Raw genomic sequence first — 12363 nt, forward strand, 5'->3', positions numbered from 1 at the left:
TCAACAACCTTATTCGCCTCTCGGCGAACGTGTATAGCCTGAAAGACATCACACTTCCTTACCAACCATCGTATGTCGCCTAAAAGTGGGTGTTCTGATCTCCTTCTCCACTCATCTAGTATCTATCCAATCACCACAACTGAATTCTTCGGATGTTCCTAGCCCCCAATACATGTCTCGCATAGGAAATGCCCTTCCACATAGCTCAGAGCTCCGCCCAAATGGCGGATGCTCCTAAGTTCCCCAAAGCACACCACATATGATATATATATTATAAACTAGGATATCATTGGAACTTTTTTTATAAAAAATCTAACTTATTTTGTCTGTGAATGCCAACGGTTCCCTGAAAATAAATTTAGTTTGAACCAAATGTTTGATTTCAAATGTATCATTAGTTGTTTCTTCTGTCGCAGGCTCTTTTTTTTCTTTAATTTGTATAATTTATATGTGGATTTAGGTCTGCAGGAGAGAGAGCTCCATCAAGGTTGTGAGATAGGATCATGAAGCGCCTAAGATAGCGTTTATGGAGAAGGCTCGTTTTGTTTAAAATCAGAGCCAGCTGTTTACATGATTATAACATGTTAATCGAATTCGGTATAATTTCACTTTTAAAAATTCATCTATTAATAGTCTTTTAATGGCCATTATAAAGAAGAAGAAATTAGGTAGTAGTGCTGCCGCATGAAACCATCTCTTCGTATTTGAGCGTGGTCGTTAGACTGGTAATAAGAAGCATATTGTTATGTGCGGATGCCCGCATATATATTCTATGTGGACTTGCCTCCGCATGAACTTTATATGCGGAGCCGCACGTCGTTGGCTATTTATCAGAGGCGCACGCGCTATATGTGATTATAATAGCGTACGTGAGAACTCGCCCATAAAATTTTTATGCCGAAGAAAAACCGCAGAGAATAAATATGGCGACATTCGCACGTGGGTTAGTCTCGTCCAGAAACATGCATAAAATTTTTATGCGGAAAGAAGAACCGCATAGAAAAGTATACGGGGGACTCTGCACGCGCTGCTCGCCTCGAGCAGTCGCGCCTCTATATGAATAGCCACGTGTACAAGCTCCGCATATGAAGTTTATGCGGAATAAACTTTGCATAGAAATGTATAGACGAAAATGTCGATGATGCCCGGCTTCTGTTCGATTAAATGCTCGAAAAAAAAAAATATAGATGAAGATGATGATGATGTTGAGACGAGCTCTCATTAGTTAATGGGTGTAGACCCTAGAGCTAGCGGTGGCGCTGCCGTAACGTAGGCACAACTCGATTCTACCTGTGACCAACTCAATTTGGTTTTTTAAAAAAAAGTACAACGCCACCGTGGCGCAAAACAAGTCACTCGATTGTCTTCCACTAGGCATTTTGCTCCCCCAAATGGCACATACTGCATATTGTTCTCCCATTTGTTCTCTCGGCATGATTTCATTTCTCCGCCATTGTGTCATTTTCTTTCGATTCAACTGGTTGTGTTCGTGCGAGATTAGTGTAAGCAGCCGATGTACCAAAAAAAATGGCACACTTCATGATACTAGTTCAAATGGAGCAGTGAGAATACATCACTCCAATTGAATGATTTTTTCAGTGATATTTTTGAGTTACTTAATTTTTTTTATAAAAAAGAAAGAAGCAGACCTAGATCTCAATCAGCTTTTTTTTTTTTTCTTTTTTTTTTTGAGGGGTTGGAGTTTGGGACCTTGCTCAATTTACTTGCTAAGTGATTGTAACATATGCTAATTCTAGTTTTTCTTTAGCATAATTGCTAAATTAATTGTAACCTAGCTAAAAAGAGAGCATTTAATATGGGCTTGCAAGCATCTTCTTCTTGTTGAGGAAACAAGATTTAATGGATCAGGTCTGGGAAGAAAGGCCCAAATAAGAGAGATGAATTAGTAAAATTGGTCGGATTTGAAGAACTTAAACTATATAGAGGTTGAGCGCAGAAGCAAGAATGGTCTAAAGGGATAACCTGAACGAAGGAGGCTGCTGAGGCTTTTTAGTGAATAGGTCGGAGAAGGTCGAGGATCGTAAGAGCTGAGGAGGGTGCAAGAGTAGAGAGAAAGGAATAAGGTGGATGGGGGAAAGCTAAATCATTTTTTTTAAAAAAAAAAGTCACTAATGTTTTGTTCTCTCAGCAATCCCTACATATTTATGATGCTAACCAAGTCAATGGAAGAATTACCCTAATATTATTTGAACTCATGAAAGAATTTCTAAAAAGAAAAGGGTGACGATGAATATTTTAAAAGGTTGAATGAAGCAGCATTGTCTATATGGTAGCATAGATTTATATTAAGGTTCCAGAAAATTAATAGGTCTCAGTGTTGAATATGTAATGATTTAATGTTCCCAATTTGTGGTAATCATATGAAGTTGGTCGGTCTTGTCGATTAGGGTTAGGTCATAAAAAAAAAAAGTAATCAAGGTTCCTTAAGTACATATTTAAGTATTAACCGGTCTCTGGGATACGAGAATCATGTAAAGTAGACTGATATTACCGACTATAAATTGGTCTTGTGGAATTAATAAAAGGTCCTCGAAAGAAATTCAATTTATACTAGTTTTTAATTAATGGAAAGTATATAAGGCAAATGCATCAAAAATGCTTGTTTGATCTCAAAGCAGTATATGACAAAAATCTTGCCTTTTACTTGTGTTGAAGAACAATCCAAATGAAGAAGCTTTGAGTTTAGTTACAAACACTTTGGACAATGTTCTAGCAAGTTACCTTAGCAATGTTCTAAAGGGTATTATGTAGGAAATCTATGGTTGCCGGCAGGCCGAGTTGATCCATGACCTGATATGAATCCGATCCTATTAAACCTAGCCCAATCCGTATTTAGAGACACGAGTGTTAGACTAAGTTCAAATATTGGTCTTGATCGAAAAGTTACAGTGGATCTGTCTTAGTATTTTTTATCCCAACCTGGATCATATAACATCTAGATCTAATTGGGTTAACAAAAATTAAACCCAAGCCGACTCCAACTCAATCAACCAAACTAAGAAATCTGGATCATACACATCTCATTGTCCTTTACTCTAGACAACTTTCACAATTCATCATATAAACTCTTGTTCAAACTAACTTCTCTTTTTTTTCATTTCAACAATCGGATCTTTCATTATCTATTTTCAATTAATTATATTTAAATATTCCTAGCTCATTGTCTTGAAGAATTCTTATTTATAATGCCCTAAAGTATACCAATATATACACAAACTTAAAAATCATAGTTTGTAAACTTAACTTGGATGAAATTTATTTTTTTAAATAAAAATTTAAATTTAGATCGACTCTTCAATTTTATTTATTTTTTAATAATTTTATATTTAATTATTAATTGTTATATTTTAGCTAAAGAACAGCTAGATGTTTAACTTGAATTGCAAATCCGCTCCGACTCAGTTCTAATCCGAGTTCGAATATTTTGGGTCTGTATCCAAAATTATAACCTGATTATAAAAATGGATCGGGTCGGGTCGGGTCGGGTCTACGAGGTCCAACCCAACCCGTTTTTACAAGGAAATCTAGGTCTCCAGAACACTGTACCCTTATAAAATGCGCGGGAGACGGGAGGAGGGAGGGAAAGGGAGCGATGGAGATGGAAATCGAAATGGGAGAGGCGACCGAGGGCCGGGGAGGAGGAGGAGGAGCGGAAGCTGTGCTTAGCCTGGCCGCGGGATCCTCGATCTCCATACGATACCACTCTCTCTTCGGATCTCATGATGATATGCTCCTTCTCGAGGTCGATGAGAAGCTCCTCCCCGATGTTCTCCACCACCGGTAAATCTTTACCCTCTCCTCTCTCAACGCTTCTCATCACGTTAACGCTCTTTTTCCTAATCTCCTTTGGATCTTAATTGCTTGACGTCGGTTTGTGCCTCTTTTTTAGGTTTGAAGCCCCTCTTTTTGTAGTTAGGGTTCTGGAAACTGAGTCTTTCATGTTCTCTTTGAAAGATAACGGATATGAAATTCGATTGACTGACATCTGGCCCCGAGATGGGACTGCTGATCGATTCGATACTCTTTTTTCAGGGGTCAATCGAAGCCGAGAATGTATTGAATTGAGCTTGTTGGTCACATACGCTTGTGGCTTTTCTCAATTGCAAAGGAAACCCATAGGATTTATCTAAAAAGCCTTTTTTTGTTTGCTGGGTCATTTTACATTGTCATTGAAATCTATGTACTTAACTGTTTAGATATGTTTTAATGATTAATTGTTGAGATTTGGACTAACTATTTACTCTGCAATGACATGGAAGGGATTCTTTATGTTCTGCTTTTTTTTATTTCAGATTTTGGATTTTGAGGATCATTGATTGTTCCTTTGCACATGCATTAATTCTAAGTTTTTCATCATTCCGATGATAGGATTTTTTTCACCTAGCACCAATCAAGTCTGTCCTTACCTTTTTGGTTCACTAAAGGTTTTGTTTCCTTAGACACTTTTTTTTTTGTTCATTTATGGACACGGCTGTAATAACAAATAGGAACGTAGATTTTGATCTTAGGGATCTGTGGCATCATACAAGAAAATTAAAATTTGTTCATGATTCTCATGAAAATGATGGTCAATTTTCTACCCAAGCTGGCCTGTTGGGCATAATTATTTAAGACTTACGTAATTCACCCACATTACTTGGCAAAGGAATTATCATTTAAGATAACTGGGAGAGGACTCTTGCTTAACCAAAAGAACATTAAAACTTGTGTGAATATCACTCGCACTCTACACACTTTTTGTGTCAATACTTCATCTTTGGCTTGGGTACTATGGTGAACAAGTAACATCGATATATAAATTCAGAAGGGGAAAAAATAACATGGGAGACTTTTAAGTGAGCACTAACATTCTAAACATGTGCATCGAACTCTGCTACTAGAGAAAAGCTGACTCATCAGGGATTGTCTTTCAAGTTGTTTCTCTGCTGAACTATAATGGGTTCTGTTACACATTGCCCATTTTCCTCCAAACTTAGTTCATGCATATAGATAGGAAACAGAAGGTACATAAGTGTACTGCCGAACCCATAAAAGGGAGACAGTCGGTCTTAAAGACATGGGAAATATCTAAAAGGCTGGCAAGAAATATACCTTAAGTTGGAGTGATCTCACAGTAACAATATCATCCCCATCAAAACAAAGACATTGTTTAGACTAGAACCAGAATGGTAATGTAGTCCTTAATGCAACCAGAGTAACATACAAGAAAGGAAAATTTAGACATGAGAACTCAACAAAAGGAGATAGACCCCATCAAAACAACCCAACATCAAACATGATGCTCCTGCTCCTGCCCAAATTTATAAGCAGCAGACTGCTGAATAGCCTAGCCTGAAGCCAGGTTCCTTCATATTTTCATGAGCTTAAACTGCATAACAAGATGTTTAATATCCCTTGATACCAAGTGGCCTTTTAGGTCTCATGACAGGCTTTTATTTTGTTCAAGATAAATTGGTTAAAAAATATAGCACCAATTTGAGGGCTAATGTCAGGTTAAGTGCTTGTTAAATGTCCTGAATCTTCGGTGGATCATAACTTGATCCTTGAAGCTGACCTGATATAGGTAGGACAGCACTTGTTGGTTATGCTACATGGTATCAAGGACTTCTAATCATTTTTAAGCTTTCCTCACCATGACACTTCACATCATCTTTTGAGTACCATATCTTGAATCTTGATGTCCCTAACCATTTCCTTGATTTTACCTTTTCAATATGGCAAGATGCTTTTCTTTGACAAATTTCCTCACCAATCTGCTTTGTGGTTAAATCTATTAACTTCTTGCATACTTATTAGGCAAATAAGTACTTGTTTTTCTATTTCTCTTTTAAGTTGCAATTACTTGATTTTCCTTTATTTAGGGTGACCATTCGAGGGCAACCTGATGAGGAAGCTGTGCTTTGCACTCCTTCTTCAACCTATGCCATGAAGTTTGTAGGCACATCCAACTCTGTATTATTGATACCTGCAGTAGAGCCAACTCCTTCAAGTTCAAATGACGCATGCAACAGTAGCGACACAAACAACACAGCAGTTCCTGATGCAGTGGCATCTGTCATCAAAGCGGCACCAGGGTATATGGAGCTAATCCAAGCGGCCCCCAGGCTTGATAAATTGAAATCCCTCCTTAATGAGAGGCCTTACAGACTGGAGGAAGATCTAGAAAATGATACGTGGTGCATGAGAGGCCTGTACAGATGGCAGGATCTGGTTGAGGAGATTCAGGCTAGTGATCAGGAGCTGAGGGATGGATTGAGGTCCCTCTCAGCTGTTGAGGTTAATGGGTACTGGAGGATAGTTGATGGAAAAACCATAGATGAAATATTAAACATGATCTTGAACAACTCTGTCTTGCACGAATGGCCTCTAAATGCACTTTCAGAAGATGAAGTGGTTTCTGTCTTAGAAGCTGACGGGTTCCCTAGCAGAATTGTACTCCACTGCCTTGAAACATTTGGAAGTAAGATGGAGACTTCAGGATGCAATTTGTGGAGCTTAGATGAAAAGCGGGTCTGTTTGCATTTTGCTGTACGAATTTTGGGTGGTGGGAAGATGAAGTTGGAGATTTTCATGGAAAAGTGGATGCGAAGCATTCCTTCAGGAATGCGTGCAGATTTAAAAATGCTTGAGGGAGAAGTGTTGTATGAAAAACTTGGTATAGAAAACTGGATCCATGCCTTCAGCATCTCGGATCTTCCATCAGCTCCGGCTGAGCGTTTTGCAGCTCTGTTTCGAGAGCGGCCGAAGTGGGAATGGAAAGATTTGGAGCCCTATGTCAGGTTGCTATGGCTCCTCACCAGATTTTCATCCCGTTGTTTCTCCTGTTTGCATTTTGGCATCTACTCTTATTTTCTTGGGAGCCTGACAAAACTTTATTTCTTTTTCTAGGGACTTGCGTGTTCCAGGCCTCTCCTCCGAAGGTTTGCTCATCAAGTATACTCGAAGAACGCAGCCAAATGCAAATGTTGAACCAATTTTCAGTGCGAGATAGTCTTAAGTAGTTATATGCACCTGTTTTCAGCTTCTTTTGCCCCAGGTAATGACTAATGAGTGCATCTTCAGCTTCTCTCAGCTGTTGCAACTTGCAACTCTTTTTTGAGTCCATTGAAAAAACAGTTTTAAGATTTCCGTGTTATAGTAACATCTCTATTTGATTATATTACTGTTGGCAGGATAACTTATTGTTATATTTTTAAATTGATATGGAATTTGATTTTGAAAAATTATTCTAATAAGATGAACAAAAAAAAATATTGGTTATTGTTGCTGTTATGCGCACTAGTCATCAAACACAACAGCAAATTCTCTTCCAAGGAGATGTCTGGGTAATTATGCACTTCACCTTTTCACTCCTTACATGGTGAGCTGTGAGAAAAGAAATCCAAAGAAAAAGAAAGAAAAGGAGAAGAAGGTGGCACAGGGAAGTTAATGTAACCGAGCTTGATCAAGTCGAGGTCTAATCAAGCTTGGTTCAAAATTATTCTCGAGCCTGGATTTTGAGATCAAGCTTAATTTATTCATTATTTAATCAAGTCTTATTTGGGCTTGATTTCAAACCAAGCCGAAAACAAATCCAATCAACCAGCTTAATTATACAAAGCAAGCTGAAATCAGTTCAAGAATTAAGCTTGATTCAAGCTCAAATTGGCATCTAACTGATTCAAACAATTGATGTTTAATCATAAAATATATATACTACATATAAAAGTGCCAACGATTTCAGTCAATAGAAAAATCATAACTGTTGATTTTTATTGAGTTAATCTTCACATTGAAACCAAAAAAAAAAAATCCAACTTTAATATGAATACTATTTTTCTAATGTAATATGGATTCTACTGGTTTTGAAAAAAATAGCATCTAAATTTAACACCATTTTTATTTCTCTAATTTAATATGGACTCCTGGGCGTCTGCATTGTGATATGCACAAAGTCCCTCTTTTCCTAAATAAACAAAAAAAAGACCCGTACTGATCTTTAATCCGATAAGAACATATCTATATATTGGAGAAGTTTTCAATGAATCACAGAGCCTGGCATCTTATTTTTAAATAAAATTTTAAAATATTTTGCATTTATTAAAAATTTTTCGACTGCATTTAAAAAAAATAGTCTTTTTTAATGAGCTCCAAATGCATTGGACCGCTTTGGTATCCCTTTTCCTAAATCAAAAAAAAGAGAGAGAGACTCGCAGTGATCTTTAATCTGATAAGAACATATCCATATGTTGGAAAAGTTTTCAATGAATCATGGAGCCTGGCATTTTTCCCGGTCAAATGCTCCGTTATAATTAGTCCAAGTCCTCTCATGGATGATGGATCCCGCGTATGCCAAAAGCCATCTTGGTGTGAAGGAGAAGCATGGGTTTTTACCAAAAAAAAAAAAAAAAGGAGAAGCATGGGCGGCTAGCCGTTGCTGCTCTCGCTCGTCTCCAACGGTCCCACTCGAGCCCACTCCAGGCTCCAGCGAGCCCTTCAAATAACGCCACCTCTGTCCCAGCTCCCCTCACCAATCCCTCTCTCTGAATCTCTCTTTCATTGCCCGGCTCTCTCTCTTTCTCCAATCTCTCATGGGGAACCCACAATCCCACGCAGCCTCTGACGCCTCTGGCTCTCATTACCACTCGCACAAGGTCTTCCTCCTCTGCAACTACATCCTCCTTGGCGCCGCCTCCAGCTGCATCTTCCTCACCCTCTCCCTCCGCCTCATTCCGTCGCCCTGCGGCCTTCTCCTCATCTTCCTCCACGCCCTCACCATCGTCGGCGCCGCCACCGGGTGCGCCGCCTCGCCGGGCTCCACCAGGTGGCACGCCACCCACATGGTCGCCACCGTGCTCACGGCCATCTTCCAAGGCTCCGTGGCGCTGCTCGTGTTCACCAGGACGTCCGACTTCCTCGGGGAGCTGCGGTCCTATGTGAGGGAGGAGGACGGGGAGGTCATACTCAAGATGGTCGGCGCTCTCGGGGCGGCCATCTTTTGCTTGGAGTGGGTGGCCTTGGCCCTGGCCTTCGTGCTGAGCTACCATGCCCATATCTCCAAGGTGCGCCATGAAGATGAGGAGACGAAGGACCGACCATGGCCTTTCCAGGTCTAATTCAGAGAACAAAAGAAACGGATGCTGCTTTTGCTGTTGCTGTTGCTCCCGAGAGTAATGTTTTCACAACCTATCCTTTTTTGCAATTTTAATTCGTTCGTTCGTTCATGTTTCTCTTGGCTGCTGTATAAGCTTTACTTCTTAAGTGAAGTGAATTTTGTTTAATTTGTATATGTGATTGGGGTTATTATAGCTTGCCTCCTCTGAGATCATTGTGATACTTCTTTCCCCATTTGAGCTCACACTGCTTGATTTTTTATAGCTAAGGACTAGGAAACAGCTCATAATCCAGTCAAATTAAGCTCCGTTTGATTTTTATTTGAAACAATTTTTTAATTGTTCAGATCTACAGTCTTATCCTCCAGTGCGAAGATATCGTTTCTGTATTTCAAACCTATAGCATTATGTCGTAATAGAATGACCTTACCTTTGCGCTGTCATCCGCTGAGATCCCACTCTTTCCTAATCAAAAAAATAAAATAAGAAAAATGAAAAACCCAAACCTAAGCTACAGATCAACTGCATTTGCGCTGATTGATCGAACCCCTCACCTAAATCTCCTTAAGTCAATCCTCCTAAAATACATAAACCTAATTCATGTTACCGGAGCCTTTGTTCTTGAACATGGCTGATGGACTCCCCTTCAGGAGGTAAACCGCGTTTAGAGAAATACATTGCTATAGTTTTTGGCCTCCTGCCCTTGCTTGTCAGAAGTAAACATCAATAAGTAGTATTAGCATCCATCATACCATAGCATGAATATTGTAGCCCACCAGATTATAATAAAGTGGCAAAGGATATGAGATGTTTAGAGAATATAATGTTTCCTTGTCAATATGTAATAAAGATAAATTCTATACCTGGAGAGACGTAAAAGCACAGCTAAGCTCTGATCTATGTGCTACCTGCCACCAGTTACCTATGAAGTCTGATATTTCTTAATTGTGCCTTTGAGGTGGCTGGGAACTTTTGTTGCAACAACTCTACCACCTTATTAATCTCTTGTGAACAAGAAGGAATAATCCTAACCTGCAGTTACAGAGTTTGGAACACATCCATCATGATAATAAGAAATCTTAAGGATGACGAGAAATAGAACAATAGGAGTTAGAAGTTTCGGGGAATTACTTTTTATTTTTCTTCCAGATCTATTTTTTTATCCTACCTCTATTCATGATTAGTAATCACAAACATTCTATCAACAGGATAAAAAAGTGATTTTTTCCCTCCAAAGAATTAAAATTAGGGAAAATAAAACAGCAAATCAGAGCCTATGCTGTTTATGTCCATCCATCATAAGGTGAGGAGTGAGGACTAGTTCAGTTCAGTACATCTATCTCTCTTGTGCACTTACAAATTCTGGCAAGTCTATTAGATTGGCAGACCACTTGATCCTCATCTGTGACTTGATGATACATCAATTATGGAGCCTCCAGGGGCGAGGCCTGGATGCAGAGGGCTTGTAAACAGATCTGCCGCAGTTTAGATCCGCCCGTGAGAGAATCAGCCATCATTAGTTCAGCTTTTTCATGCATGAGGTTGGATATAGCTGGCTCTTTCGAAGAGCCTTCCCGGTCAAATTGTGCAGAAGTTTTTGCTGTTGCAGCAATGCTCCGAATGAGCAGAGAGTGAGCTTTCATTTAGAATGAGCAGCACAATTGGTGAATTTAATCACCTGAAAGGCCTGAAATCCTCTCATGAATTTGCTTCCTCGCAGTGTGTTGAATCTTCAGAATTTTCTTGCCCCCAGATGTTTCACTGCATTTACTTACTTCAGGCTGATTTGAACCTTCCTCTGGAACACCATTGAGATCCAATAACACCGGATTTCACAACCCCTCTTCTCAGGTTCTTCCTCACTTGGTTGTAATTGTTTCGATGCTTCTGCTGGAGAAGCATCAAGAATCATTGAATCGTCATCAACTTCGGGAACCACAAGATGCTTCTCATTTGGTAGGCATTCTTTCAATGTTTCAGCAGGAGAATTATCCACAATTATGGCAAACCCCATCAGCATTAGTGTGATCAAAGTCTTCAGCCCGAACAGTACCTAACGCCTTCCATCAGCATTAGTATTTCAGACAAACACACCTAATGTAAAAAAAGATAAAATATGTAAATAAATCTATCTCATCCTATCAGCTTAAACTTTTAGAACAAATGGTGATTTCAACATGGCATCTGAGCAGGCTCGACCCATAACCTATGTGGACTAGGGGACACTGCAGTACGGATGCACTGGGGCTGACCATAGATCGATCGTGGTGTTTGTCATTAAATTTGAATGGATTTGAACCTTAGCCCGACGAAGACGTCAAGGCTTAAACAGAAGGAGTATGTGAGGACTCATGCGGGCGCATGTTTAGTTCCACATCGGTTATTTGTTAGGTGGATTTTGGGTACTTATGATCAAGAAACCTAAATAATACCTTCCGACTAGCCATTTTGGATGAGATCCTGAATTGTTACAAATGGTATTATAAGAAAATATAAAATATATAAATAAATCTACCTCATCCTATTAGCTTAAGCTTTTGGGACAAATGGTGATTTCAACACCCAATCAAAGGAAAAGATAGCAAAAGAATTGCAGAAGAGCTACGGCCTTGAATTTCTTACTAGTCATCCAAATTCCGTATAAAAATCACGCCTTTATTATTGATTCTCTTCCCTGACCGAAACCAAAATGGCAAATCGAAGCCCTTTGAGATTTTAGAAACAACAAATCTACGTATTTTACTCCAAACCTCTTTAAAAAAGCATCATTCGATCCCTTTTTGTTATTCAGCAACACTCCGTGAACAGTTCCTGCGAAGAAAAATAAACGAAAAAACGAGCAAAAATGACATCGTACTCCTCCTAAAATCTAGGGTTTTCTCTACCACAGGAGAGCGTTTATAAAATAAATAATAAAAAAAACAAATTTTTGGAACTAAAAACCCATAAATCGACCCAAATCCATGAAAATGACAAGGATTCAGACCCTCATTCCCCATATCTGGCGATTAGAGAAACTAAGAACCAAAGAAAATGGAAGATTCCAAGCATACCTTGAGATCCAATCGAGAGAATCGCCACCAAAACGATGCCGGCAGTTAGATTTCTAAGAGAATTATTCGAGGTTTTGCCCTCTACATTTTTCCCCTTCGTGTATTCACTAGCCTTCATGATTGCTCGAAGTTCAAAAGGGATCCAAGGGCATTACAGCTCGAGCAACTTCTCCTAGATCGGACGGCTTGTAATTAAT

The 12363-nt window shown here is 39.2% G+C and overlaps 2 protein-coding genes across 2 annotated transcripts; both read left to right on the forward strand.

The window, feature by feature from the left end:
* The first annotated feature begins 3579 nt into the window (after positions 1–3579).
* LOC103706050 (sister chromatid cohesion protein DCC1) lies at positions 3580–7283 on the forward strand. Its single transcript, XM_008790010.3, has 3 exons — positions 3580–3801; positions 5883–6800; positions 6910–7283. The coding sequence occupies exons 1-3, from the start codon at positions 3614–3616 to the stop codon at positions 7010–7012; spliced, it is 1209 nt and encodes a 402-aa protein (XP_008788232.2). The 5' UTR covers positions 3580–3613; the 3' UTR covers positions 7013–7283.
* A 143-nt stretch (positions 7284–7426) lies between these two features.
* On the forward strand, positions 7427–10334 carry LOC103706049. Its single transcript, XM_039114304.1, has one exon. The coding sequence runs from the start codon at positions 8592–8594 to the stop codon at positions 9114–9116; it is 525 nt and encodes a 174-aa protein (XP_038970232.1). The 5' UTR covers positions 7427–8591; the 3' UTR covers positions 9117–10334.
* Positions 10335–12363: the final 2029 nt, after the last annotated feature.

Source organism: Phoenix dactylifera, chromosome 1 (genome assembly GCF_009389715.1).
Source record: "Phoenix dactylifera cultivar Barhee BC4 chromosome 1, palm_55x_up_171113_PBpolish2nd_filt_p, whole genome shotgun sequence".
Classification (NCBI taxonomy): domain Eukaryota; kingdom Viridiplantae; phylum Streptophyta; class Magnoliopsida; order Arecales; family Arecaceae; genus Phoenix; species Phoenix dactylifera.

Coding starts and splice junctions, on each gene's coding strand:
- LOC103706050 (XM_008790010.3), top strand. CDS start 3,614: ATGGAGATGGAAATCGAAATGGGAGAGGCGACCGAGGGCCGGGGAGGA. Junction 3,802..5,882: donor CCCGATGTTCTCCACCACCG/GTAAATCTTTAC, acceptor TCCTTTATTTAG/GGTGACCATTCGAGGGCAAC. Junction 6,801..6,909: donor GATTTGGAGCCCTATGTCAG/GTTGCTATGGCT, acceptor TTCTTTTTCTAG/GGACTTGCGTGTTCCAGGCC.
- LOC103706049 (XM_039114304.1), top strand. CDS start 8,592: ATGGGGAACCCACAATCCCACGCAGCCTCTGACGCCTCTGGCTCTCAT.